Source organism: Wyeomyia smithii, chromosome 3 (assembly GCF_029784165.1).
Source record: "Wyeomyia smithii strain HCP4-BCI-WySm-NY-G18 chromosome 3, ASM2978416v1, whole genome shotgun sequence".
In the NCBI taxonomy this organism is placed as follows: domain Eukaryota; kingdom Metazoa; phylum Arthropoda; class Insecta; order Diptera; family Culicidae; genus Wyeomyia; species Wyeomyia smithii.
This window is the reverse complement of record NC_073696.1, coordinates 195,682,429-195,708,628: the sequence shown is the minus strand read 5'-3', so window position 1 is coordinate 195,708,628 and position 26,200 is coordinate 195,682,429. Positions and strand designations below refer to the sequence as shown.

Sequence of the window (26,200 nt, the reverse complement as noted above, 5' to 3'; positions counted from 1 at the left end):
AGTAAAAAGTAAAAAGTAAAAAGTAAAAAATAAAAAGTAAAAAGTAAAAAGTAAAAAGTAAAAAGCAAAAAGTAAAAAGTAAAAAGTAAAAAGTAAAAAGTAAAAAGTAAAAAGTAAAAGTAAAAAGTAAAGAGTAAATAGTAAAAAGTAAAAAATAAAAAGTAAAAAGTAAAAAGTAAAAAGTAAAAAGCAAAAAGTAAAAAGTAAAGAGTAAAAAGTAAAAAATAAAAAGTAAAAAGTAAAAAGTAAAAAGTAAAAAGCAAAAAGTAAAAAGTAAAAAGTAAAAAGTAAAAAGTAAAAAGTAAAAAGTAAAAAGTAAAAAGTAAAAAGTAAAAGTAAAAAGTCAAAAGTCAAAAGTCAAAAGTCAAAAGTCAAAAGTCAAAAGTCAAAAGTCAAAAGTAAAAAGTAAAAAGTAAAAAGTAAAAAGTAAAAAGTAAAAAGTAAAAAGTAAAAAGCAAAAAGTAAAAGGTAAAGAGTAAAAAGTAAAAAGTAAAAAGTAAAAAGTAAAAAGTAAAAAGTAAAAAGTAAAAAGTAAAAAGTAAAAAGTAAAAAGTAAAAAGTAAAAAGTAAAAAGTAAAAAGTAAAGAGTAAAAAGTAAAAAGTAAAAAGTAAAAAGTAAAAAGAAAAAAGTAAAAAGTAAAAAGTAAAAAGTAAAAAGTAAAAAGTAAAAAGTAAAAAATAAAAAGTAAAAAGTAAAAAGTAAAAAGTAAAAAGTAAAAAGTAAAAAGTAAAAGTAAAAAGTAAAAAGTAAGAAGTAAAAAGTAAAAAGTAAAAAGTAAAAAGTAAAAAGTAAAAAGTAAAAAGTAAAAAGTAAAAAGTAAAAAGTTAAAAGTAAAAAGTAAAAAGTAAAAAGTTAAAAGTTAAAAGTAAAAAGTTAAAAGTTAAAAGTAAAAAGTAAAAAGAAAAAAGTAAAGAGTAAAAAGTAAAAGAGTAAAAAGTAAAAAGTAAAAAGTAAAAAGTAAAAAGTAAAAAGTAAAAAGTAAAAAGTAAAAAGTAAAAAGTTAAAAGTAAAAAGTAAAAAGTAAAAAGTAAAAAGTAAAAAGTAAAAAGTAAAAAGAAAAAAGTAAAAAGAAAAAAGTAAAAAGTAAAAAGTAAAAAGTAAAAAGTAAAAAGTAAAAAGTAAAAAGTAAAAAGTAAAAAGTAAAAAGTAAAAAGTAAAAAGTAAAAAGTAAGAAGTAAAAAGTAAAAAGTAAAAAGTAAAAAGTAAAAAGTAAAAAGTAAAAAATAAAAAGTAAAAAGTAAAAAGTAAAAAGTAAAAAGCAAAAAGTAAAAAGTAAAAAGTAAAAAGTAAAAAGTAAAAAGTAAAAAGTGAAAAGTAAAAAGTAAAAGTAAAAAGTATAAAGTAAGAAGTAAAAAGTAAAAAGTAAAAAGTAAAAAGTAAAAAGTAAAAAGTAAAAAGTAAAAAGTAAAAAGTTAAAAGTAAAAAGTAAAAAGTTAAAAGTTAAAAGTTAAAAGTTAAAAGTTAAAAGTTAAAAGTAAAAAGTAAAAAGTAAAAAGTAAAAAGTAAAAAGTAAAAAGTAAAAAGTAAAAAGTAAAAAGTTAAAAGTTAAAAGTTAAAAGTAAAAAGTAAAAAGTCAAAAGTAAAAGTAAAAAGTATAAAGTAAAAAGTATAAAGTAAACAGTAAAAAGTAAAAAGTAAAAAGTAAAAAGTAAAAGGTAAAAAGTAAAAAGTAAAAAGTAAAAAGTATAAAGTAAAAAGTTAAAAGTAAAAAGTAAAAAGTAAAAAGTAAAAAGTAAAAAGTAAAAAGTAAAAAGTAAAAAGTAAAAAGTAAAAAGTAAAAAGTAAAAAGTAAAAAGTAAAAAGTAAAAAGTAAAAAGTAAAAAGTAAAAAGTAAAAAGTAAAAAGTAAAAAGTAAAAAGTAAAAAGTAAAAAGTAAAAAGTCAAAAGTAAAAAGTAAAAAGTAAAAAGTAAAAAGTAAAAAGTAAAAAGTAAAAAGTAAAAAGTCAAAAGTAAAAAGTAAAAAGTAAAAAGTAAAAAGTAAAAAGTAAAAAGTAAAAAGTAAAAAGTAAAAAGTAAAAAGTAAAAAGTAAAAAGTAAAAAGTAAAAAGTAAAAAGTAAAAAGTAAAAAGTAAAAAGTAAAAAGTAAAAAGTAAAAAGTAAAAAGTAAAAAGTAAAAAGTAAAAAGTAAAAAGTAAAAAGTAAAAAGTAAAAAGTAAAAAGTAAAAAGTAAAAAGTAAAAAGTAAAAAGTAAAAAGTAAAAAGTAAAAAGTAAAAAGTAAAAAGTAAAAAGTAAAAAGTAAAAAGTAAAAAGTAAAAAGTAAAAAGTAAAAAGTAAAAAGTAAAAAGTAAAAAGTAAAAAGTAAAAAGTAAAAAGTAAAAAGTAAAAAGTAAAAAGTAAAAAGTAAAAAGTAAAAAGTAAAAAGTAAAAAGTAAAAAGTCAAAAGTCAAAAGTCAAAAGTCAAAAGTCAAAAGTCAAAAGTGAAAAGTAAAAAGTAAAAAGTAAAAAGTAAAAAGTAAAAAGTATAAAGTAAAAAGTAAAACGAAAAAAGTAAAAAGTAAAAAGTAAAAGTAAAAAGTGAAAAGTGAAAAGTAAAAAGTGAAGAGTCAAAAAAAGTAAACAATTAAATTAAAAGTCGAAAATCAAGAGTCAAGAGTCAAGAGTCAAGAGTCAAGAGTCAAGAGTCAAGAGTCAAGAGTCAAGAGTCAAGAGTCAAGAGTCAAGAGTCAAGAGTCAAGAGTCAAGAGTCAAGAGTCAAGAGTCAAGAGTCAAGAGTCAAGAGTCAAGATTCAAGAGTCAAGAGTCAAGAGTCAAGAGTCAAGAGTCAAGAGTCAAGAGTCAAGAGTCAAGAGTCAAGAGTCAAGAGTCAAGAGCCAAGAGTCAAGAGTCAATAGTCAAGAGTCAAGGGTCAAGAGTCAAGAGTCAAGAGTCAAGAGTCAAGAGTCAAGAGTCAAGAGTCAAGAGTCAAGAGTCAAGAGTCAAGAGTCAAGAGTCAAGAGTCAAGAGTCAAGAGTCAAGAGTCAAGAGTCATGAGTCAAGAGTCAAGAGTCAAGAGTCAAGAGTCAAGATTCAAGAGTCGAAAATCAAGAGTAAAGAGTCAAGATTAAAATAAAAATTCAACAGACAAAAGTGAGAAGCCTACAACCAAAGGTAATAATTCAACTTTCAAATTCTAAACAAAAAAGTTTGAAATCAAAGGTCCAAATTCAAGAGTTAAGAGGTAAAAGTGAAAGGTCATAGATTGTAAAACAATATAAGTTAAATATCGAGAATCAGAATTCGGAAAATTCATCAAAATTGAAAATCAAAAGTTGATGGTTTAGAGATAAAAATGGTTTAAAAAGCTGAAAAAACTAAAACAATAAAAGAACAATGACTACAGAGAAATCATGAACGAATTAGGAGTAAAAAATCTAAAAGTGTGAGTATAATCTTCAGTTGAAAGCAAAAAATAAAAACATAAATGAAAATTTAGCGGCAAATTAGAAAGGCTAAAGGCCAACATCAAAATCGAAAGGCAACGGAGAACCATAAAAGTCAAAAATCGAATGTCAAAATAAAAAACAACGTCTAAGTCAAGAAAGTCGTAAAAATAAAAAATGTCAAAATAGATCGCTTTTACGACTATGAGTCAAAGGACCTTCCATAAAAGTTAAAAATGTCAAATAAGTTAAAAAAGTTAAAAACAAAACACAAAAATAAAAGTCACAATCGAAAATTAGAAGTCAACAATCAATATACAAAATTCAAGAATCAGAAATCAGATGAACAAATAAACATTTCAATCCTAAAATTTCTAAATTCTCCAAATAATTGTGTCTTATTTTCCATTTTTTTTTTAATAAATCCTGATTATTAATTTTCAATTTCATATTGACTCTATGCAGTTAATCATATCCTTTTTGTGGATAAATTTCAAATCAAAACAATCGAATTGTTCTGAATAACAGTAAATCAATAGTGTAAAACAATTTCACAGTGTTGTTATGTTCAAAAATACCAGGCTATTGTTTTTGCTTGACAATAAATTCAGTTTTTATGCTCACTTGCAGTATGCTGGTACGTCCAACGCCGGAGGCCCCTAGGAATGCCACCTTGAGGGGGCCTTGCATCCAGGGGGGTTCCGGTCCCTCCAGAGTGATCCGCTATGCTGAAATACACTTATTTTGTATACGGATTTCCATATCGATCGACAGAATTTTGTTGGGCTTATTGCTACAACTGGTGGTAGTGGTGATGGCAGAGGTGGTGGTGTTGGTGGTGGTGATGGTATTTTTATTGGAGGTGCTATATTTTTTATTATTATTGGCAATGGTGGTGGTGGTAGTGGTTACAGCGCTAGTGGCTGCCGCTGCTGCGGAATTTATGGAAACAATGGCAGGGCTAGCAGCGTCAGAAAACGCAGCATCAAGGGCAGCACTTGCCTTACCGGGATTTTTGCAGACAGTGCTAATGTTATTGTTGTTAATATTATTATTATTGCTATTATTACCATGTTCGAGCAACAGTTTATTGGAACTGGTTGGCGAGATGCGATTCCACATTTTTACGACAAACTTGATTAGGTTAATGGCAAACACTTTTCGCTACTCTGACAGGTGGGTTGAACGTCGTCGTTTTTGTTTCTGCCACTCCGTTGCGGGCTGCGATCGAGCGGAACGGTTTCGGCAGAATAAGGACTGCACGCTGGAACGACAGTTTCGTTTTCGATTACCGCTCGTTGGAGTCCTTATCAAATCGGATCCCGAACACTTTATGGCTCTACTTTTAGTTTAGTTTCCGTGTAGCGCCCGGACAGATCGTGTTAACGTCTTTTGTGAGCTTTCCGCAACTCTTGCTTTTTTTGCTATAGGTTAGATAGCTAGGGCATCGGATGTCGTGCTCCGCGTACAACTTAGCATCGAACTAGCTCATCGATTGCAAACAATTACTAATGTTTTTTCTACTCTAGGCAATCACTAATCCACTTCGAATATTTTATTGTCCTTAAGCACCATTATTGGTGGAGCTTTTTGTGCCGTTCATTAATGGTGTGCCAGCAGTCATTCGGCATGCTACAAACGGAGTAAGGAATAACGTTAGTATTATCATCGATAAATATCGCTAGGAAAACCGCTATTTGTGTTATCGTTTAGAAGGCATTTTCTACCAAGTAATTATAGCCCGAGGTCAATTCGCTGCTAGGTATTCGTATAACACAAGTTAAAATGGTTGGCAAATTATATTCTTGATTCATTTGGCCACGAAGTTTTTCGAGCGGTACGTTCAACTGTAAAGAACACGATACTCAAAAACAGCTTTATTACCGGTATATAAAAGAGGCAATGGCTATTAATTGTTCTTTTATTGCTTATTTTGGAGTAACGCGTAAATTTTGTTTCTGTTTTTGTGTTTCAGCTAAGAACTGTGCCATGAATGAAACCCGTTATTGTATTTGCGGTGGTTCTACGCCGGGTGCATGGGGTGCATGCATTATTTGGAATGAAATATTTACTCGCAGGAAAAACACACATTATTGTATGTTTGGTGCAAATGCTCCCATTTTGGCTTGGCAGCAATTAGATCTGGGGATTCTAGAACAGTTAAATTTATTATATGGTGTGAAAAAGCTTATAATTTTTGATAACGTTGCTAGTCCTATGTATCAAATACTTTAACCATTAATTCCAGTCAAGGTTCTAAAAGCATTTTAGGCGCGAAATAGCCAAGAACGTGATACGAACAAAAAATCTGCGATGCGATGAATAAAAAGAGAGGAGTCAATTTATTGCAAGCACCAGTAAGGATTCTCGTGCTCTTTGAAGTTGGTGGAGTAATTTCGTCTTAAGAAATTTGAAACAAGCAATATCTTGTGCAAAAGAGTGAGTCGGTTATTTAAGATAACAGCGCTCTTTTCATTGTGGCAATATAAATGAATTAAAAGAGAGTATATTTCAAAACCTTCTCAATTATAATATGATTTGTTTTTCTATTGACATGATTTTCCCACGATTTTAATTCACAAACAATATATAACACTAAATCCGTATCGACACTTGGCAAATCACAAGGCGGCATCCTTGCGCAGATAATATAGTGTCACAAATTGTGCTATTCGGCACCGGTATATTATGCATAATCACCGTTCAAATGATGGAGGTGCTGATATAAATGAAGGGAGTTAATCCTACGTTGACTCGGTGACGTGAATTTTCCCATAGCGACGCAACGACAGTTACTATTTTCTTTTGTGGTCCATGAACGGAAAGATAAAAAATGGGATTTCGCTATACTTTGTCCACTGACAATGGTGTAGAATTGGATGAACGAAAGCTTTTATTTAGGGAACCGAAGCAATTCCTCTAGTTAGTTTCTGTTATCAATCTTCCCAGCCAAAGCGGTGTTTATACGCAACCCTTCAAGTAAACAAGGACATCAAATTCTCTACGAACAAATAAAAGATACTTTCAATCGGAACAGAAATGAAAAAGGTTTCTACAATACCTCAAAATGATTCTCTTTTCTACGATAACATCTAAGGGTCTAACAAAGAGTAATCAATACCTCCCTTTCCTCTTCCCTTTCAATAATAATGTTACCCCCACGCTGGTGAACTTACAGGCATGTGGTGCCCAAACAAAGAACAAGAGATATGTGAGTTATAAATATACCCACTTAAGACTTTTTATGCCTACATTGCCTTTAACGGTTAACAGTAAGTAATTTAAAAAACTCCCACAATCTGGAGGTTATATTGGCAAATTACTTTCAATTTAACCACACAAATATTAGTGAAAAATTTTATGGGGCAAAAATATATGGCCATTGGATCATCACATCAGTTACATTAAAGTTTGAAGAAAAAGAGGGCTTTCATTGATAAGAAAGCCAAGATTTTTTGTCTTCAATTTCAACTTCAATAAATAAGTCCATCCCCGCTTCTTATCAATAAAAACAAGTTCTTTCCTATTGATTTTTTTTCAACAAATTTTAGTTTAAATATTGTACCGGCCATTATTCTTGATGTCAACTTAGAAAAAAATAAGAATTCCGTTAAAGAATGTTTAACTCTTAAATACTTATTTTATTTTATTTCTTAGACCTATATTCGATGATTTAGATTAACTGGAACTATATTCGTGAGATCAACTGGTAATTACCTTTGGCAACAGCACAGCGTTTTTCTCTTATTTGCACCTAAATAAATATGTGCACTCTGCTGCACATGGCTTATAGCGGTACTGTTGCCTGTATATCAGTAGGTTTTCCTGGTTTTCCTTCAAGGCATCGAGTTGATTACATTTTAATAGTGGAACAACAAAGTGATGGAGAAAGGAGATTATCATGAACTTTTAAAAAAGCTTTACTTTCGAGACATCAAATTAAATTAAGCTCAAGATAGTAAACAGTAGTTGACTTGTTGGGACTATTTACCGAAACGTTTATTCGTCGTCTACCAAATCATTGTAATCGATAAGGAGTTTCGCGACAGTTTTTTTTTTTATTTTACCGGTATCAGTTGAACCGACATTTATTCTTAGACTGGGCACTGTTTCTATTCTGCTGGACTTTCTGCTGTGCTTCTACGTTCGTCATGCTTGTTTTTTTGTATTTAATAATGTAAAATCTACAGCAGTAAAGCAAAAAAATATGTAAGAAGAATAAAAATAGCGAATGCGTGATACGCATCGTAGTTCACATCAATTCCGCAGAATGATATCCAGTCGATCAAGAAGCTCTTCGTTTATACCAGTTATAGGGTAGGGAACATATTCTAAAAGCTTTAGGAACCGCCTGTGTATTGAGACGAAATACTCGAAATGTGTTTTGTGAAATTCAAACAGAAGTATATCAATCTGTTCTCTATCTTTTTCTTTGTCAGAACTTGTTTTCATATTGTAAAACCAAGTTAGCAAACTTTAACAATAATCAATTAAAGTTACCAATCGAGGGACACTATTCCAATCACCCCGAATCTATTTTAAGCAGTTTCAATCTGTTTTGCAGCCGTTTTTTTCAGCACCCGAAGTCGCTCCTGAATGGCTGCAATAAAGGTCGATTTGTTTCGAATGATGATTGTTCACAGATTTCTTTGTGATTATCGGTATTTCTTATCGTATCTTCTCAGGTGAATCAACTGAGGGAAAAGAAAAGACAGATGCAATCTACTACGGTATTCAGTAACAACGATCGATCTAACTATCAACTTTAATATTACTTAAGCAATTTACCTAAAAATCCTCAAACACCGACCGCGCGATTTCTCATCACTGGGCCAACTCTAAACAAATGTCACAAAATATCAAAAAGTTGGTCGCACTGACGAAAATAATCAATACGGAAAAAACTTCAAATAATCAGATTACCGTCAAGCTTAAGATGTCAGAGTGCGAGGACTCTAAACAACTTTGAAAATGAACGATCAATTGCCACCATTCGTTGTCAAAAACTGTGCAAGTGCTCTAGCCTTGCCTGTAAGTATACTCTTCAACCGTTCTTTGAGTGAAAAATGCTTTCCCACCGTTTGGAAATCCGCTTCGATCATACCGATTCATAAATCAGGTTCGCTCGACGATGTAGAAAATTATCGCTGAATTTCTATATTGAGTTGTTTGCCGGAAGCTCTCGAAAGCATGGTATACGATGTGCTCTACCAATCTGTTAAACACGTTATCTCAGCTGATCAGCACGGATTTGTCCAGAGGCGTTCTACCACGACAAATTTGATGAGTTATGTTTCGACCCTTGTAAATCGGATGGAGAAACGGCAGCAAATTGATGCGATTTACATTGCTTTTGCCAAAGCATTCGACAAGGTGCCACATACTTAGCTGTCGAAAAGTTCAAGCGGATAGGACTTCCAGAGTGGCTGACACAATGGATTTCGTCTTACCTTACCGGACGTAATTCTTCGGTGAAGGTAGGTGAAACGTATTCTACACCTTTTGAGATTTTTTCAGGAGTACCTCAAGGCAGTATTCTGGGCCCTTTGTTGTTCATACTGTTTATAAATGAGCTCTGCACGAAGCTGAAATCTCCAAAATTACTGTACGCTGACGACCTCAAGTTTTCCCGTGTAGTCACAACGGAGGCTGGCTGTTGTGCGCTCCAAATGGATATCGACATGCTTCAGGAATGGTGTGGCTTGAACGGAATGGAAGTCAATGTGACCAAATGTTGCGTGATCTTATTCAGCCGCTTGCGTGCACCGATTGTCTTCGAGTACAAAATGGCGTCAACGAGCTTGACCCGCACGACCACAGTGAAAGATTTGGGAGTGCTTGTCAATAGCAAATTAAGGTTTGCGGAGCACATTTCTGCAGTCACGGCTAGAGCTTACTCCCTATTGGCTTTTTGAAGCGAAATTCGGAATTCTTCGACAATATTTACACGCTTAAGATACTGTATTACTCGTTCGTGCGCAGTGTCCTGGAATATGCGGTGCAAGTGTGGGCGCCGTATCATGCAATACACATCAACCGGTTAGAACAAGTTCAGAAACACTTTCTCCGATATGCTCTTCGATCTCTAAACTGTAGGGACAGAACTAACCTACCATCGTATGAAAGCCGCTGTATGTTGATCGATTTGCCTACATTGTCGAGTAGACGTGTTTTTAAGTTAAATTGTCTGAAGATGAAATATAATAATAATATCTAGAGGCCAACTTTTAAAACCGGAAATTCTGTAACGAACTTTTACGGCGAGTTCTAACCCGAATTATCATCTCTTTTTTCCATTAGCTTCCCGCATCTAACCATTTCATTTCCCAGGTTTATTGACCTGCGCTGTCCAGGATTTTCAAGATGGTCAAGCAAGTAAATCGCTGATTCGTGCTTCAAGATATAGGAATGTATCACTGCGAATAAGAAACTTGAAGGGAGAGCAAATATTTAAACGGCTTGCTCATACGTAAGTGTAATTGAAACTGATCAGCCAACTATCCATAGTCCTTATAGTAGATCAACTAAAAATTCGAAAAACCTTGATTCATTACGATTATTTTACACAGACTTTGCAGATTGATAATTGCGGGGCTAGCGTACGATACTGCCGACACTGCTTCGTACCTCGAGACATACACGCAAAAATTTAACTGTGAGTAACCCCATCCATAATGCGTCTTTTCAGAGCATCTTTTGTACTGTTTCGGAACCAGTACGACTAATGTGTGTTGTTCATAACGCATTTGGTACTCTAGCGAATGTTCAATGTATTGGACAGCTCAAAATCAAAACACTTTTGCAGTGTTAATAGGTGCTAGTATTGCCATGATGATTCGTACTGGTATTGTTAATATTTTATTAATATTAATAGCAGCAGCTATCGTTAAAGCAATGCAAGCAGTAATCAATACTGATGATTTTGGTACTGACTAGGTTAACGCAAATATGAACTGATCGATTCACTATCATGAATCCGGGCATTCAAAAACATCATCGAATCAACAACAATTGAAAAAGCATTGGATTTGTTTAAAACATTTTGCATTTAACGATGACTTTGGTTTTTTTCATATGCATTCGGTTCCACGTTACTGGCACCAGCGTGAGTAAATTCTATTGCAACAAGGCTCGTTATCGGCCGTTTTCGGTTGCTGACGGTGATTAGGGATGCACGAGCCTTTGATACGCACCGACTCGCGGAGGTTACCAGCGGTTTTTGGAGCGCCCCAAAACTGATCGTTTGCCCCCGAAACATCACGATTTTGTGTATATTATACATAGGGTAATCGCTCCATTATTCATCTCAACAGCTAGCTGCACCTATATTCATCTTATTTCTCACATTTTTCCAATTTACCGTCGAATTTCTACAAATTTTTGAAAGTAAATCTATTTGCTTCTCGATTTTGTCAAGTGGTGGAAAGTTTCCAGTTTAAAATATGGTAATCTTTGACGATAAATTGATTAAAAAGGCGCGATGAGATGAATACATGTACTGAGATAAAGATAGGAGCGATAACCCTATTCTGATTTTGATCTCTGTCAATGTATTCATTACGCAACTGTTGCGTTATCTTTATGACACATTTGTTGTGCAAAAGCCAGAGCATTTAATGTGCGTTTTGAGAGAACACATCGGATAATGTAAGCTTGAACTTTTGCGTGTACTGGAAGAAGAAGTTATACGCAATTTAAATTCACTTAGATAATGGCTACACTTTAGTTGGTCCTCCTCCAGAACAGATACTAAGTCATAGTTTTCAAAAACGAAACGTTGCACATAGGAGTATTTGAACCAAAAAGCTGGCCAAAAGTCCAATTCGCTCTATTTTGGTAGTAATTGGATCTATTTACATCAAAAACGTGTTATTTTCGTATAATCAACCAATAAAACTAGAGAAAGTACAAAACAAGGTGACATCCATTAAGTACGTCACGCAAATTTTGAACAAAATTCATTTTCACGTTTGGTCACACATTAATGACCCCTACCAGGAGAAGTACGTCACGTCATGACACACCTCCAATATAAAATCCAATTTTATGACAATTACTTTAAATTGGGAAAATGAAAAAAAATTTTTTTGATACCAAATTATTTCCAACAACAATTACCTAAAATAATTTTTTTTATTATTGAATAAAAAACCGTTTTTGGAAAAAATATTTCTTCAAAATTTCGTTACTCGCGCTATGACTTGCAATATTAATATCCCATATTTTCGGTTCCAATAAAAAAATTTCCAATGAAAATCTTACTTGATAGTTTTGCAAACATTTCCCTCGGTTTTCAGCTCTTAGCATATCTACTTATGTGAGCCAACCAATTTCATTACGGCATATTATCTGTGTCATACATGTTCAGCAAGTAGAGCGAAATAAGCAAACAATTCTCAATTCGATTGTTTTTGTCCAAACATTCTTTTTGAACCACCCTATAGAAAAAATGTATTAGAATACGATGTTACATAGGCCAAACAACAAAATAAAAACTAAGCCATACAAAATTATTGTTATTGTTAATAGCAATAAATATGGGATCGTTTGTAATTTAATGGTTTTCTTTCTCTTTTGAATATCATGAATTTTCATGTTTTTTTGTTACCAGCACCCTTACGAGAACTAATTGGTCCATCTATGTGTTACATAAAGTATAAGATGTTAAATAGGTAGATAGAGCATTTTTCCAACTCAGTCACCATCAATTCCGTTTTAATTATTTTTGGACCAACCTAGTAATAAGTAACTGAACTAAAGCAAAGCAAAACAGCAAAGCCTTGGTGCTACATTCCGTATCGGAACTCGACCTTCTGTTTATTATATACAGACTTCGCAGCCAACTGTTGAGTGTACAGAACAAATGCGGGGCTAGCGCTACGATCCTACTGACACTAACAGTCTCTCCCGAGCCGAGACTCGAACCTGTAACTGTAACTGAACTACCCTAATGAAAATCAAGTTCGAGATGCCTAATACACATTAGAATAGCTTACATGTGGTTTGGAGCGAGTTATGAGTAAGGTATCGTGCAAAAATTACGTGACGATAAAAATCTATATTCCAGCCCCACTACCCCCTATGTAACAATGAGTAACATCCAATATGACTAGCCCCCACCCCCTTCGAAAAATTACGTGACGTTAAACAACTTCAACCCACTCCTAATTATCAATTTTGAGCAAACATCATAGTTAGGTAACTGTCTCAACTACCCTTTTTCCCTACATTTCTCTATGTAACAATAAGTAACGCAGACTGAACCCATTCCCACCGTTCATGTGTTTCGCAATTTAAGTAAGCAAAGCAAAGCCTCGGTGCTACATTCCGATACGGAACTTGACCTTCTGTTTTTATTATACACAGACTTCGCAGCCAACTGTTTAGTGTACAGGACAATTGCAGGGCTAGCGCTACGATCCTACTGACACCAACAGTTTCTCCCGAGTCGAGACTCGATGCTATGACGACTGGCTTGTTAGGCCAGCGTCGTACCTCGAGACCAACAGGGAGATTTGCAATTTGTGTATGATGTCTAATTTTGAAGGTCAATTCTAAAATATCCCATATTAGACTCTCGGTGTGTGTGTGTGTGTATGTGTGTGTGTGTGTGTGTGTGTGTGTGTGTGTGTGTGTGTGTGTGTGTGTGTGTGTGTGTGTGTGTGTGTGTGTGTGTGTGGGTGTGGGTGTGGGTGTGTGGAACCTTTCTAGATCCCCAGTTTGGCTATGATATAGTGAAAAAAAGACATTTGCAATTATATTTTAATTCTGCAACTATCTTAGTTTCGGGTTCTAGAAGGTGTTAGCTCTACCGACCTTCCAAAGACCCTTTACAGAATGACTGAGTACTGGCAGTACATTCCGGAGTAATTTTCCAATCGGTAAGCCCCGCCCAGGGGCGACTCGTGACTTTTGAACCCACAGTTTGGGGAAGTAATCATAATCATGTCCGCGAAAAAACGCAAGTTACTCCTTTTTGTTACTTAAAAACACTGAAAAAAGATATAAATATAAATTTGGATTTGAAATTAATTTCTTGCCTGGAGTCCCCGTGTTCAATGCACAGGTTGCACCTATGGACGAGACGCCCCTGGCCCCGCCTCAAAATAATATTAGAATCTTACAGATTTTATTATTATTTTCAGATTTTCAATTCGTTTGATACTATTATATAAAAAAATGACCCTTATTTAATAGCATGTTATATTTATTGACAAGAGGAGTGTCAAATAGTAAAATGAATAAATCTTACCATATATCAGACCAAAATATAACCTATGTATGTACCAAAATATTACCTACAATCTGATGACAAATTGCTAAACTTGTAATAAATAATATGTCAATTGGTCATCTACGCAATTGCTATAGTAAGAAAATTGAACAATCATGATAAATTAAAAAATTTAAGCAGGAAAAAGAGATTTATTTGCAATGCATTTGCTCCATTAACGGTGGAAACAGCAGCACTGTCAGTCCACTCGGACCTGCACACAAGCTTTCATGCAAGCCTTGATGTGGAAAGCAAGCGACGCGACGCTCGTTCCAATTGTCACTTTCTATGCATGAACAATTTTGAAAGTAACAGAATATCACTTTTAAACTACCTCCCGCACGTTCACTATATTTATCTTTAACCGCATCGTTTTAATGATCACTTCCTCTATCACACGGGATTCGATAGTCCCAATTGCACCACTAAAATTAGTTTTTCCTACGAGCCGATACAGGATTGACACTACACTTCTCAAAGCAGTGTTCATCAATCCTTTCATTCGTAATACCCTTTAAACACCTGGACTCTGAACGAAGGCTTCTCCACTATGACTACAACACGAATTACACCCTCTTCATATTATAAATCACGACTAAACGCGACAACTTCGGACGCAATCATCCCATATTAGACTCTCGGTTGCCCAAAAAATTACTCCTAGAAATCCTAGAAAGTCGATTTTCGGTCGATTTTTTTGTATTTTTAAACCATTCGGCATAGAAAGAAATTTTCGATTTTCCCAAGTACATGAAAGTCCCTCCTTGGTAGATTATATAGGGTCAAAAAATCACAAGTTTGAGCTCTCGGAGGCACCCCTAAATCATGTCCGATTAAGTAGAAATTTTGCAAAGGTCTTTTTTTTGGGCCGATAAACAGAATGTACAAGAACGGTTTTTGAAATTTTACATAAGCCTTTGGTTGACACCATTGCGTAGTTAAAAATGCTTACGTGCAAGCAAAATATACGCTTAAAAGCAGCCGTTCGGCAGTTAACTTGTACATTCGCCATGGCGGACGAAAACATGCCTGTTTTTCAGTTCTTCCTTAGTTTTATTTATCAATTTCTCCTCAGTTTTCGCGACAAAATTTTTGGATCAGATCTTACACTTCAGGTTTGCCCACAAATTTTCGATAGGACGCAGTTGGGGGACATGGGGCGCGTTTGCTGGCTTGGGTACCATATTGATATTCGACCGCTCAATATGGTATACCTTAACGATCGCTCCAAGTAATGGGCCGACACTAGATCCGATCAGAACGCCACGTCTTCACCCTTATGGTGTTCCTTGATGAGCGACGCAACTTCTGGCGGGCATGTCGCACTATAAATTTCTTCGTTCACGGCCAATCCAGAGCGAAAAAACAGTGGCTTTGATATTCCCTTCTCGCAAATTGTCAACCACACCAGCAATTTCCTGGTGTGTGAAATTAACTTCACCTCGGAGCTCAGTTCTTTCACGGGGAAAGTAAAATACGAAGTGCCCTGCCAGCCGTTGCCATCCAGGGTGAGATAGGTCTCGTCGTCCATCACGACCGCCACATCGCGATTCGCCGGTAAAATCGACTTGACCGTTTTATTCAGCCGCTACCGCTGCTTTATTGCCTACTGCTTCAAGACCACTCGACGGGACTTGCTGCTTCCTGACACGTATTTCCATGTTTGCTTGGTACTTTTTCACTGTATAGCCGGTTGCACCGACCTCCTGACCCAGCGCACGCAGCAATGTAGCCACTTTTTCCTCGGTCTTCCTTTTAAGTATCCTTTAGAGTTTCTTTTAGCTCAGGGTCATCATCCGTGGCGGGGTACTGTTCTTTGAACGCGCACAACTCTGAATGGAGTAGCTTCACTGCTTTCACCATGGTGATAGTTCGACTGATAGAGCTGTCAATTTTTTACTATGATGAGTAGTTTCGTTAGTGCGTGTGAAGGTAAACCCATTAGAAATCGGCTATTATTGTCCATTTTTTTTTTTTTTTTTTTTATGGGGGGATTTGTTAGTAGCTTAAGTATTTATGATAAATATTAGTAAATAATGAGTATGTGTGTCCAATCACAAATGGTGACTTCTCAACACTGTTAGAAATTTGTAATTTTAATTGTTAGGATTTGTTTGCTTTCGCAATTAGGACTTATCATTCGTAGGGATTTAAACCTACTTGTCAGAAAAGGGTAAGTAAACTTACAACTAACTTAATTGCTAACTTATTGGCCATAAAGAGAGCTTATCGTAGCAATTGAGGATTGCAACGATTTTTGTCGAAAATTGTTAATAATTTTATTTGACATAGCTTCTAATGGTTCAACACCAGTAAGTCTATGTAACTCGAGTGTACCAAACCAAGGAGGACGCTTCAAAATCATTTTCAGAATTTTATTCTGAATCCTTTGGAGCGTTTTCTTCCTTGTTGAACAGCAACTTGACCAGATCGGTACAGCATAAAGCATTGCTGGTCTAAAAATTTGTTTGTAAATCAAAAGTTTGTTCTTTAAACAAAGTTTAGAATTCCTGTTAATGAGAGGATATAAACATCTCGTATATTTGATGCACTTGGCTTGTATACTCTCAATGTGCTCTTTGAAAATAAGTTTTTTATCATAAATTAGTCCCAAGTACTTAACCTTGTCGGACCAACCTAAAATAACCCCATTCATCTTGACAACGTGATTATTGTTTGGCTTGAGGAAAGAAGCCCTAGGCTTATGCGGAAAAATTATCATTTGAGTTTTAGAAGCATTGGGAGAGATTTTCCACTTTTGCAAGTAGGAAGAAAATATATCTAAACTTTTCTGCAATCGACTGCATATGACACGAAGACTTTTTCCTTTTACGGAAATGCTTGTGTCATCGCAGAACAATGACTTTGTGCATCCTGGAGGCAAATCAGGAAGATCTGAAGTGAATATGTTGTACAGGACTGGACCCAAGACTGAACCTTGAGGTACACCTGCTCTGACAGGAAATCTATCAGATTTTGAATTCTGATAGACAACCTGCAGAGTTCGATCAGTAAGATAATTTTTTAAAATTTTGATTAGGAAAATTGGAAAATTAAAAGTTTGCAATTTCGCAATCAAACCTTTATGCCAAACACTGTCGAATGCTTTTTCTATGTCTAAAAGAGCAGCTCCAGTGGAATAACCTTCAGATTTGTTAGCTCGTATCATATTAGTAACTCTGAGCAATTGATGAGTTGTGGAATGCCCATGGCGAAATCCAAACTGTTCATTTGCAAAAATTGAATTTTCGTTAATGTGTGACATCATTCTGTTAAGAATAACTCTCTCAAACAGTTTACTTATTGAAGAAAGCAAACTGATTGGTCGATAACTTGAAACTTCAGCTGGGTTCTTATCCGGTTTTAAAATGGGAGTAATTTTTGCATTTTTCCATAATTTGGGAAAATATGCAATTTTGAAGCAGCAATTGAAAATTTTCACTAAAAAATCCATTGTGCTCTCAGGGAGATGTTTGATTAGTATATTAAAGATTCCATCGTCACCAGGTGCTTTCATATTTTTGAAATTTTTAATAATTGATTTAATCTCATTCAAGTTAGTTTCAAGTATTTCTGCAGGTAAAAAATTCTGGGAAGAAATTAAATCAAATTGACGTGTGACTTCATTTTCAATTGGACTCACAAAATTCAAATTTGAGTTATGAACACTCTCAAACTGCTGAGCAAGTCTTTGAGCCTTTTGTTCATTGGATACAAGAAAACGTTCACCATCTTTTAAAACTGGAATAGGCTTTGAAGGTTTCTTAAGAATCTTCGACAGCTTCCAAAATGGTTTTGAATATGGTTTCAATTTTTCAACTTTAGTCTCAAAATTTTGATTTCTCAGAAGAGTAAATCTATGTTTAATCTCTTTCTGTAAATCTTTATAAATAGTTTTAAAAACAGGGTCACGAGAACGTTGATATTGACGTCTGCGGACATTTTTCAAACGAATTAGAAGTTGAAGATTTTCGTCAATTATTGGTGAATCAAATTTCACTTGAGCCTTTGGAACAGAATAATTCCTGGCATCAACAATTGCACATTTTAATGCTTCCAAAGCGGAATCAATATTCACTTCGTTTTGCAAATCAAGCTCATTATTGAAATTTCTCTCAATATAATTTTTGTATCTTTCCCAATTAGCTTTGTTATAATTAAAAACAGAGCTCATAGGGTTTAAAACTGATTCATGTGATAAAGAAAAAGTTATTGGAAGATGGTCAGAATCAAAGTCAGCATGTGTGATCAAATCACTACATACATGACTTTAATCTGTCAGCACCAAATCAATTGTTGAAGGGTTTCTTACAGAAGAAAAGCATGTAGGACTATTCGGAGACAAAATAGAATAGTATCCTGAAGAACAATCATTGAATAAAATTTTGCCATTGGAATTACTTTGAGAATTATTCCATGAACGATGTTTAGCGTTAAAATCGCCGATTATGAAAAATTTCGAACGATTTCTGGTGAGTTTTTGTAAATCACCTTTAAAATAATTTTTGAGCTCGCGTGTGCATTGAAATGGTAAATATGCTGCGGCAATGAATAAAATCCCAAGTTCAGTTTGAACTTCAATTCCCAAAGTTTCAATAACTTTCGTCTCAATATGGGGAAGAGCACGATGTTTGATTCGGCGATGAATAACAATTGCAACTCCACCGCCGGAACCCTGAATCCTATCATATCTATGAACCACGTAATTGGGATCATATTTTAATTTTATGTTAGGTTTCAAAAATGTTTCAGTAATAATTGCAATATGCACATTATTTACTGTTAAAAAATTAAAAAGCTCATTCTCATTGGCCTTCAATGAGCGAGCATTCCAATTTAATATTTTAATTGTTTTATTTAAAATCATTGCTAAATTTTAAATTAGAAACAATTTTAATAGTAAAATTTGTGCCTATTTGAACTGCTTCAAACATTGATTTTGCCTGCAACATGGCGTTCATAAGATCGAACATTGCCTGTTGCAAAAAAGAAAGTTTACCTGCCGTAATAGGCCCCAGGCAGTTGACATTGGAAAAAATATTTTCGGCAGCAATATTAGCTGGAGTAATAGGTGTACAATTATTTTCTAGCGTGTTTTGCTTACCCATATTAACGGTCATTTTCGAACTACCAACACTAGGCGGTATAATGTTCGAACTACCTGTAACCTGTGCATAAGTTAAACGGGTATGCAAAAGAGTAGGTAAACTATGCGTCACTGGTACGCTTGGAGAATTTTGTTTTGAAGTTGGTTTTAATTGAGAAATTGAATTTTGTTTACCTTGCCTTGCCTTAACAATTGCTAAACGGACTGGGCATTGATAAAAATTTGACATATGGTTGCCGTTACAATTCGCACAGCGAAAATTTTTACTCTCTTTCACAGGACATGTGTCCTTTCTGTGAGAAGAGTCTCCACAATTAAGACATTTTTGGTCCATGTTACAGAATTTGGAACCATGGCCATAACGTTGGCAAGTACGGCATTGGGTGATATGCTTTTCACCTCCGCCATACTTCCTATAAGTTTCCCACTTTACACGCACATTATACAAAGCATGTGCTTTTTCAAAAAATTTTAAGTTGTTAACCTCATTGCGGTTAAAATGAATTAAATAGTTAACAAGGGAAATTCCAGTTCTCTGACTGTTTTCGCCTCGTGATTTTTGTTTCATTAGAATTACTTGGGTAGGGGCTATGCCAAGTAATTCTGTTAAAGTAAGTTTGATCTCATCAACGGTTTGATCGTTGGTGAGACCTTTCAAGACAACCTTGAACGGCTTGGCGTTCTTGGTGTCATATGTAAAAAATTTGTACATCTTGTCAGTTAAATACCGAACAAGACGATCACGACCCTTTACTGAGTCGGCTAATAAGCGGCATTCACCTCTACGGCCAATTTGATAGGTAACTTTAACGTCAGAAACAAACGTTGAAAGTTCCTTTTTGAATATATTAAATTCAGAAGAAATAGTTACCACAATGGGTGGAACTTTCTCCTTTTTTAAAGATTTTATATTTTGTATAGTTTCATTATTGGTAACTTCCATTTCACCAGCTTCTTGCTCAGGCAAAATATCAAAAGGATTGTCACTACAGACACTCGAAGTGTCAGAAAGAGATGCCTCTCTTTTCCTCCCCGCAGCGATGCGAGGTTTCTTTTTCCGTCCAGCCATTTCAGGTGATACGAAAAAAGTTAAAACAAATGTTAAATTCAAAAGTAGGTAGTCTTGAGAAAGACTGATGGGAAATAACTTTCAGGTAATCTTTAAAAGACACACTGACAAAACACAAACTTTGAAGCTATAGGCAGTCAAAGACCAGTCCACAAGCAACCGAAAGAACGTCTGATCTGTAGGACAGTTCAAGACGCACTGATTGTCCATTTTTTAATGCAAGCGTTAAAGTATCGAAAAATCGTCAAACAGACGTAATAAATACTGATTTGTCTGCAGTTTTTGATAAGATTGATCATAAAATCACCCTAGCTACATTGAAAAATATAGATTCCGGTGCATCACTTCAAAGATGGTTTAAATTTTATTTAACCAGTTGTGTGCTCAGTGCGAACATCACCAAAAACTATTCCACTTCATTTGCGGCCACTTCAGGTATACCTAGTCAACTAGGACCGCTAATCTTTCTGCTTTTTTTTAATGGCGTCCATCATGTGCTCTATGGATCATCGCTCACTGATGGCGTGAAAATGACGATGATACACTGACCTCCAGCAACAAATCGATGTTTTAAAAAAATGTTGGGAATTCAAATGGATGGCATTAAAACCAATGAAATGTTCGATGACTTCATTTTACCGTAGAAAGGATACAATTAATCTCGGATGCAAAGTTGTTGACCGCTACGCAAGCAACTTTGTATACGAGCTCAATTGTATCTTCGCGCTAAACACGTAAAGAATCTTGAACTAATTCTCGACTCAAAGCTAACGTTTAATAAGCATATCAATTTCAGAACAGTCAAAACTTCGAAGAACCTTAAGAAATTTCGGGTTTTTGACGTCAGTTGGCTTGAAAATGCATGAAACGTCGAGATCTAGTATCATCTGAAAAAAAACGCTTGGGTGGTTTTTCGAATTTCTAAAGGCCAAACGTCGATCATTAATCTATTTGTACATTTCCTTACATTCCCCTTTCAAGTCCACAGTTATCCTATAGAGAGATTTCGTTCCGTCTGCCAGTACTTCTGCTACAATTCCTCGAGAAGGACTAATTACCCTCCTTTACGCAGTTATTATTAGAGTGATTTTCTCTTTCAAGAGGAAGTTATTGGGATGTTGTGGGGATCCAATGTGAAGGAAGTAATTTTGGGTTACTTGACATCGAATAGCCTGATTTTACTCAGATTCATGACATGGAATCAAATCGTAGTGTTGCCAGTTGTGCGATGGAATAACAAGCAGTTCAGATTTAGTATGGGCTGAGAAAAAAAATTAACTGCATCGTCAATGGGAAGTAAGTATTCCAGGAATGGCCTGTAGATGTGTGGAGTATAAGTGCTTAAGGACACATAATCGGCTTGGTAGAGATCTAATGCTGATTCAACTGAAATGCTCTTGGAGTGGTAATCTAGAAGATTTACCTGCCCAATAAATAGAATGGTGGAATGATAGAAACTGCCGAATGTAGAAGGTTGTTAATATAATAGCCAGTTTCAAAACCTTGCAGGCGAAAAAAAAACAATTTTACCAGAAAAAAACCGTGTAGCATTGCCTACAGTTAGAAAGTAATATAAATTTAAACGTTTCGTAATAGGCAGAAGAAACTTCTGCCTTCGGCGCATTGACGAGACAATTTTAGTCGTTTTTGTTCGCCGACCGAGATGAGTGTCACGTACAGTAAACGCTTCGAGCCAGCAGCAGTGCTCCTTTCTGCGTATTCAAAGGGACCCGAAATGCCGCATAAACCAGCCCAACACATTAAAAAAATCGCGGGCGCATGTATGGAGGTGGGCTGAGAGCAGACCCCCGTTGACGGTCTCCCGCATGGGGTGGAAAAAGTCAACTGAAAAGAAAAAAATGAACGTGTACTTGCGTGGATTATGCTGTGCACGCTCAAGCCTAAATGCCTGAGCCCTAAAATTAAGTGTGGCAACAGATGAATCGACAGCGTGGGATTGCATGTTTTTTTTTTTTTTTTTTTTTTTTGTAGAATTTCGCTCAATTTTTACTCAATTTTGTAAAGGAGCTTACTTAGTCTGTTTTTACACGGCTTTTGGTGCTAATTTATCTTGCATATTAAAACAATATTTGATTTTGGTTTCACCTAAACAAATCCACGACATATATATGTACACACTTTAGATTCGGATGCCAAGGTAAATTATACGTTCTATCTTAGACATCGTTTAAAAAGAGTTTTTCACGACCGCGAAAAGATTCGCAAAACATAAAGATTCTCTAAATTATAGCGAAGGTTTTTCCTGACATTTTACTTTTCCACCACAAGTAACCTAGTCTACATCTGTCGGGTCGAGCCATCAGATTAGACTGATATCCCAATTTTCCAGTTCAGTTGTTCTAAAATTGTCAGATAAATTTGCATCGTTCTGCGAAAGACAATGTCTGTCAGGCATGTCATTCCGAACGACAATGTCTAATCTTTGACATGCATTTGCCTTTTTTAACGATCCCATCCATCAATTAGCTGTATAGCATTTAGCACTCGCTATCGCCCCGGCCCGGCCATACGGCTATAATTGGGTTCTTTTATTGATTGCCTAACCAAACATACACTTATTTACTTATCGGGCGCAAATATAACTCGAGGCATTTCTCGATTCTATTTTCCATCCAATCGTTCACGTTTTGATGGACAGTTCGTGAGAAAACTGCGGTTAATTAAATAGGGAAACTTTTCGCATAATATGCTTTCCCCTAGCTAGGAAAATTGTTTCAACGGAGCTCTGCTCGACAAACATTGTCGGTTCGCTCAAGCATAACACACAAGCTTCCACCAGAAATAGAACATTGAAAAAAGAATCGATCGGGATTATATGGGAGCGTTTTCGCTTTTTCTTAAACCTTTTTGTGCTTCTCATGAAACACGGTTTAGTTTCCATGGAACCAGTGTCGCTTGATCCATCCGTGGAACTTTTGATTGTTTTCCCAGTAAGCACACCCGTATGTCGCCAATTAGTATGCGAGAAGCCCAAAGGTATCATGCTTTTCCGGTTGTTGAAATCGAATAGATATAAATTTATCTTGTTTTAACAATAGGTTTTACTATCTTTCATATTCCCACCAGTAAAGTTTATGGATTGCTCTCACATCGATCCAATTTTCTGCTGGAAGTCATGGCGTATATAAACAACATGTTAGATTTCATATTGCTTTTCATAAAGCAACAAATTATACCAAAAATTCTTCGTCGTCATGGAAAATTGCGAATGATGAGATTCAAAGAACTCCTCAAATCTTGTCAATTCGTGTTCCACTTCGCTAACTTTATTAGTCATATCGTTGAACCAACAGTCGCTAGGTGTCGCATGATTCCTACAACCAGTATCACTCATGCTGGCGCACTGACAAACGTAGTCTTCGCATTTATTGAGCAGAACGTATCACCTAGAATGTATAGACTGAGCAAAGGGATAATAAAATGCTACAGGTTTGCTAGCTGAAGTTGGAAATAAATGTATAATGCTGACTGTGGAAATGTAAATTTGTTTGCAGAATGATTCCTACTGGGGGATATGTTTTATTTAAGGAAAGGACATGGAAAACCTAACAATAGTAGCAACTCAGAAGCCTACAGGCTGCTTATCGTGTGGCAGCTTTACAAAATATATTACTTTTAGCATATTGAGATACAGGCACGGCGTTATCCCTAAGAGAGTTTCTAGCAGACGTTCACCATGACAATTCATTTAATTTTAATGTCGACGTCGGTTTAAAACTTGTTATATAGTGCTATAAAAATTTGGTGTGATCAAGGTACGTGTTTTTTGTGAGATCTGGGAGTTGGGTTAGGGGATACATAGTGAGTTTTTCACAGTAATGTTGGTAAGTTATCTTTTCCCCGCGCTTTACAATCAAACTACAATTTCGATTCAGGCTGGTAAACTACAAAAAATAAAACAGAAAACAAATAAAATGGGCAAGAGTATTATGGAAATTTGCAGACTCTAGACTAAACTGTTATTGGACATCTTTCAAATAAATCCTGTCATTATTTGAACCTTTAGCACCGAAGAGCAAAATATCATCCAATTTAAAGACGGACGGAAAAAACTTTCATATAGCGTAGGGAACATATTCTAAGCAGCTTTAGGAGCCGCCTGTGCATTGAGACGAAATACTTGAAATCTGTAAGAAGAGATACAAACATAAGTATATCCGTTGGTACTCTATCTTTTTCTCTGTCAGTACTTGTTTCCAGATTCTCAAACCGATTTAGCAAACTTTCACAATAATCAGTTATAGTTCTCTTTTGAGGGACACTATTCCAATCACCCTGAACCTTCTAAGCAGTTAACATCTGTTTTGCAGGAGATTTTCTTCAGCACCCAAATAGCGCCTGAATAGCTGCAACTTTTTTCGTTTGATGTTTTTTCAAAGATTTTTCAGTGTTGAAAGGAATTTTATGTATTCGTAAGAAAGCTAGTTAATCAAAGTTTTCGTTCTTATCATTGAAATTAAGCCGTTCCTTACCCTATGTTTATCTTATTATCGTTCAATATATTTGGGTAGAGATACGCCCGGAGAATCGGGAAGAAACTCTAACCACGGAGAAAGGCGTATAAACCAGCGTAATTGGCTTACATATGCTTGATTGTGAAAGACGTTTTTATTCTTCTTTCTAAATTATATTCTTGATTGAATAGAATACATTTCATTTGATTTCCTCCTGCTTTTGTTTATGTATTCACTGGTCTAACCATTTTTTAACCCGTTACCTTGGACTCATACAGACAGAAGGTTATCTTATCATTTAGTTTTTTGACGTAGGACAACGTCTAACCGCACTATATCGAGATACATTCCGCGAAAACTAAAACCAAGATGTAACGTCGGAATGAAAGATTTCAAACGGTTATACTGATGTAACCACATAATGAATCACAATAATCAATATGTCGTTGGATTGATAAAATGATGAACAATTTTGTTATTCTTCCATTCTTATTATCACTTCATTGTGAAACAGTGAAAATTGAATAAAAGTTTCAAGGTCGAATTTTCACCAACAATGTACCAATCATATGCGAGCACGCCTGGCACAGACTTCATGAATAGACACCAACTGCCTGCTGTGATATCCTGTATACCAGTGGCAAAAAAAATTTTGACTGAATCTCCCCGTCCCAATAGGTCAACTAATGTTAGCTTTCATGAGCCTAGACTATTTTGACGTCTTGAAGGTAAAGCTTTTTCGAAGAGTTCGTAACCACCTCCACTATCAGACAGTACACTAAGGTCGCTTTTTACGCGGTTTTTTTACGCGGTTTTTTACGCGGCTTTTTTACGTGGATTCCGGAATTTACGCGGTTTTTTACGCGGATTCCGAAACTTACGCGGTTTTTTTTTCACGCGGATTCTGGAATTTATGCGGTATTTTTTTGCGCGGATTTCGGTTTCCCTTCACTCGGAATGCAGAATTAACGCTGTTTTTTTTACGCGGATTCCGGAATTCACGCGGTTTTTTTTACGCGGTTTTTTTCACGCGGCACGTATCCCCCGCGTAAAAAGCGACTTTAGTGTATTACGTTATGCTGTTAACAAATATGTTAATGGTAATAAAACTGATGTCTTGAAGGAGAATATGATGGCACAGGCAACAGTACTGCACCGAGCAATGTATGAACAGAGCGCTGGTTACTCGTCGTCTATCAGCGCAGAAAAACTCGATATTCATTTTTGAGCAGTCAAGCCAAGGGAAAACTACATTGCCGCTGTTGACGCACAGTGGAGCGTGGAACACCATCGAATTGCCGTTTGAATTGTCCTCTTCTTTTTCTTCTTCTTCTTCTTGTTTCGTATAGCAGCAAATATCAGAATTCAATATGATTTTTCAGGTGCCGCTAAATACGCTGCGCCGCCGGGGACAACAAAATGCGTTGTTTATTTTTGAACTCTACACTCTGCTTTTTCCTGATTTATTTAAATAACTGAATATAGGGTATTTAAAAGACACCAGAAAACCAAAATGCTCCGTACAGATCTTTGAATGGGTAGTTAAACGAGCTGTACTGATGATTATATTTTACTAGCTAAATGAATTTAGCCCAATATAACAATACTAGTTGCATCCCGCGGTGGCGGTATAGAGGAAAACCAAATTCATTTCATCTTGATATTAGAGCTTCGACATTAGTATTTGTATTTTTCAATTGAAATTTTTTTTGAATTAGCATTTGCAATAAAATATAACTTCCCATAACTTGTAATTGAACAACACTATGCAAACATTAATTGCTGAGGCTAATGTTGGGCATCACTCTAGCCCAGTTTATTTTCGAAGATAACAGACAAATAACTTTCAAATATGGTATCTTCGTTGTTCTTTGGTATCTTGAAACTGATCAAATTTTTGATTGATTGATTCTGT

General features: G+C 35.2%; 1 protein-coding gene across 7 annotated transcripts in view; it reads right to left on the bottom strand.

The window, feature by feature from the left end:
* Positions 1-26,200, bottom strand: part of LOC129732635 (ras-like protein family member 10B) — a 52,041-nt gene that overhangs the window by 4,928 nt on the left and 20,913 nt on the right. For all 7 annotated transcript variants that reach the window (XR_008729305.1, XM_055693661.1, XM_055693664.1 and 4 more), the window contains exons 2-3: positions 4,432-4,993; positions 3,986-4,089 (exon numbers count right to left, since the gene is read on the bottom strand). Coding sequence is in view for 6 of the 7 variants with exons in the window: in XM_055693661.1 (XP_055549636.1) it covers positions 3,986-4,051 (66 nt within the window). In the remaining variant the exon portion in view is untranslated. The remainder of the gene's footprint in view (positions 1-3,985; positions 4,090-4,431; positions 4,994-26,200) is intronic.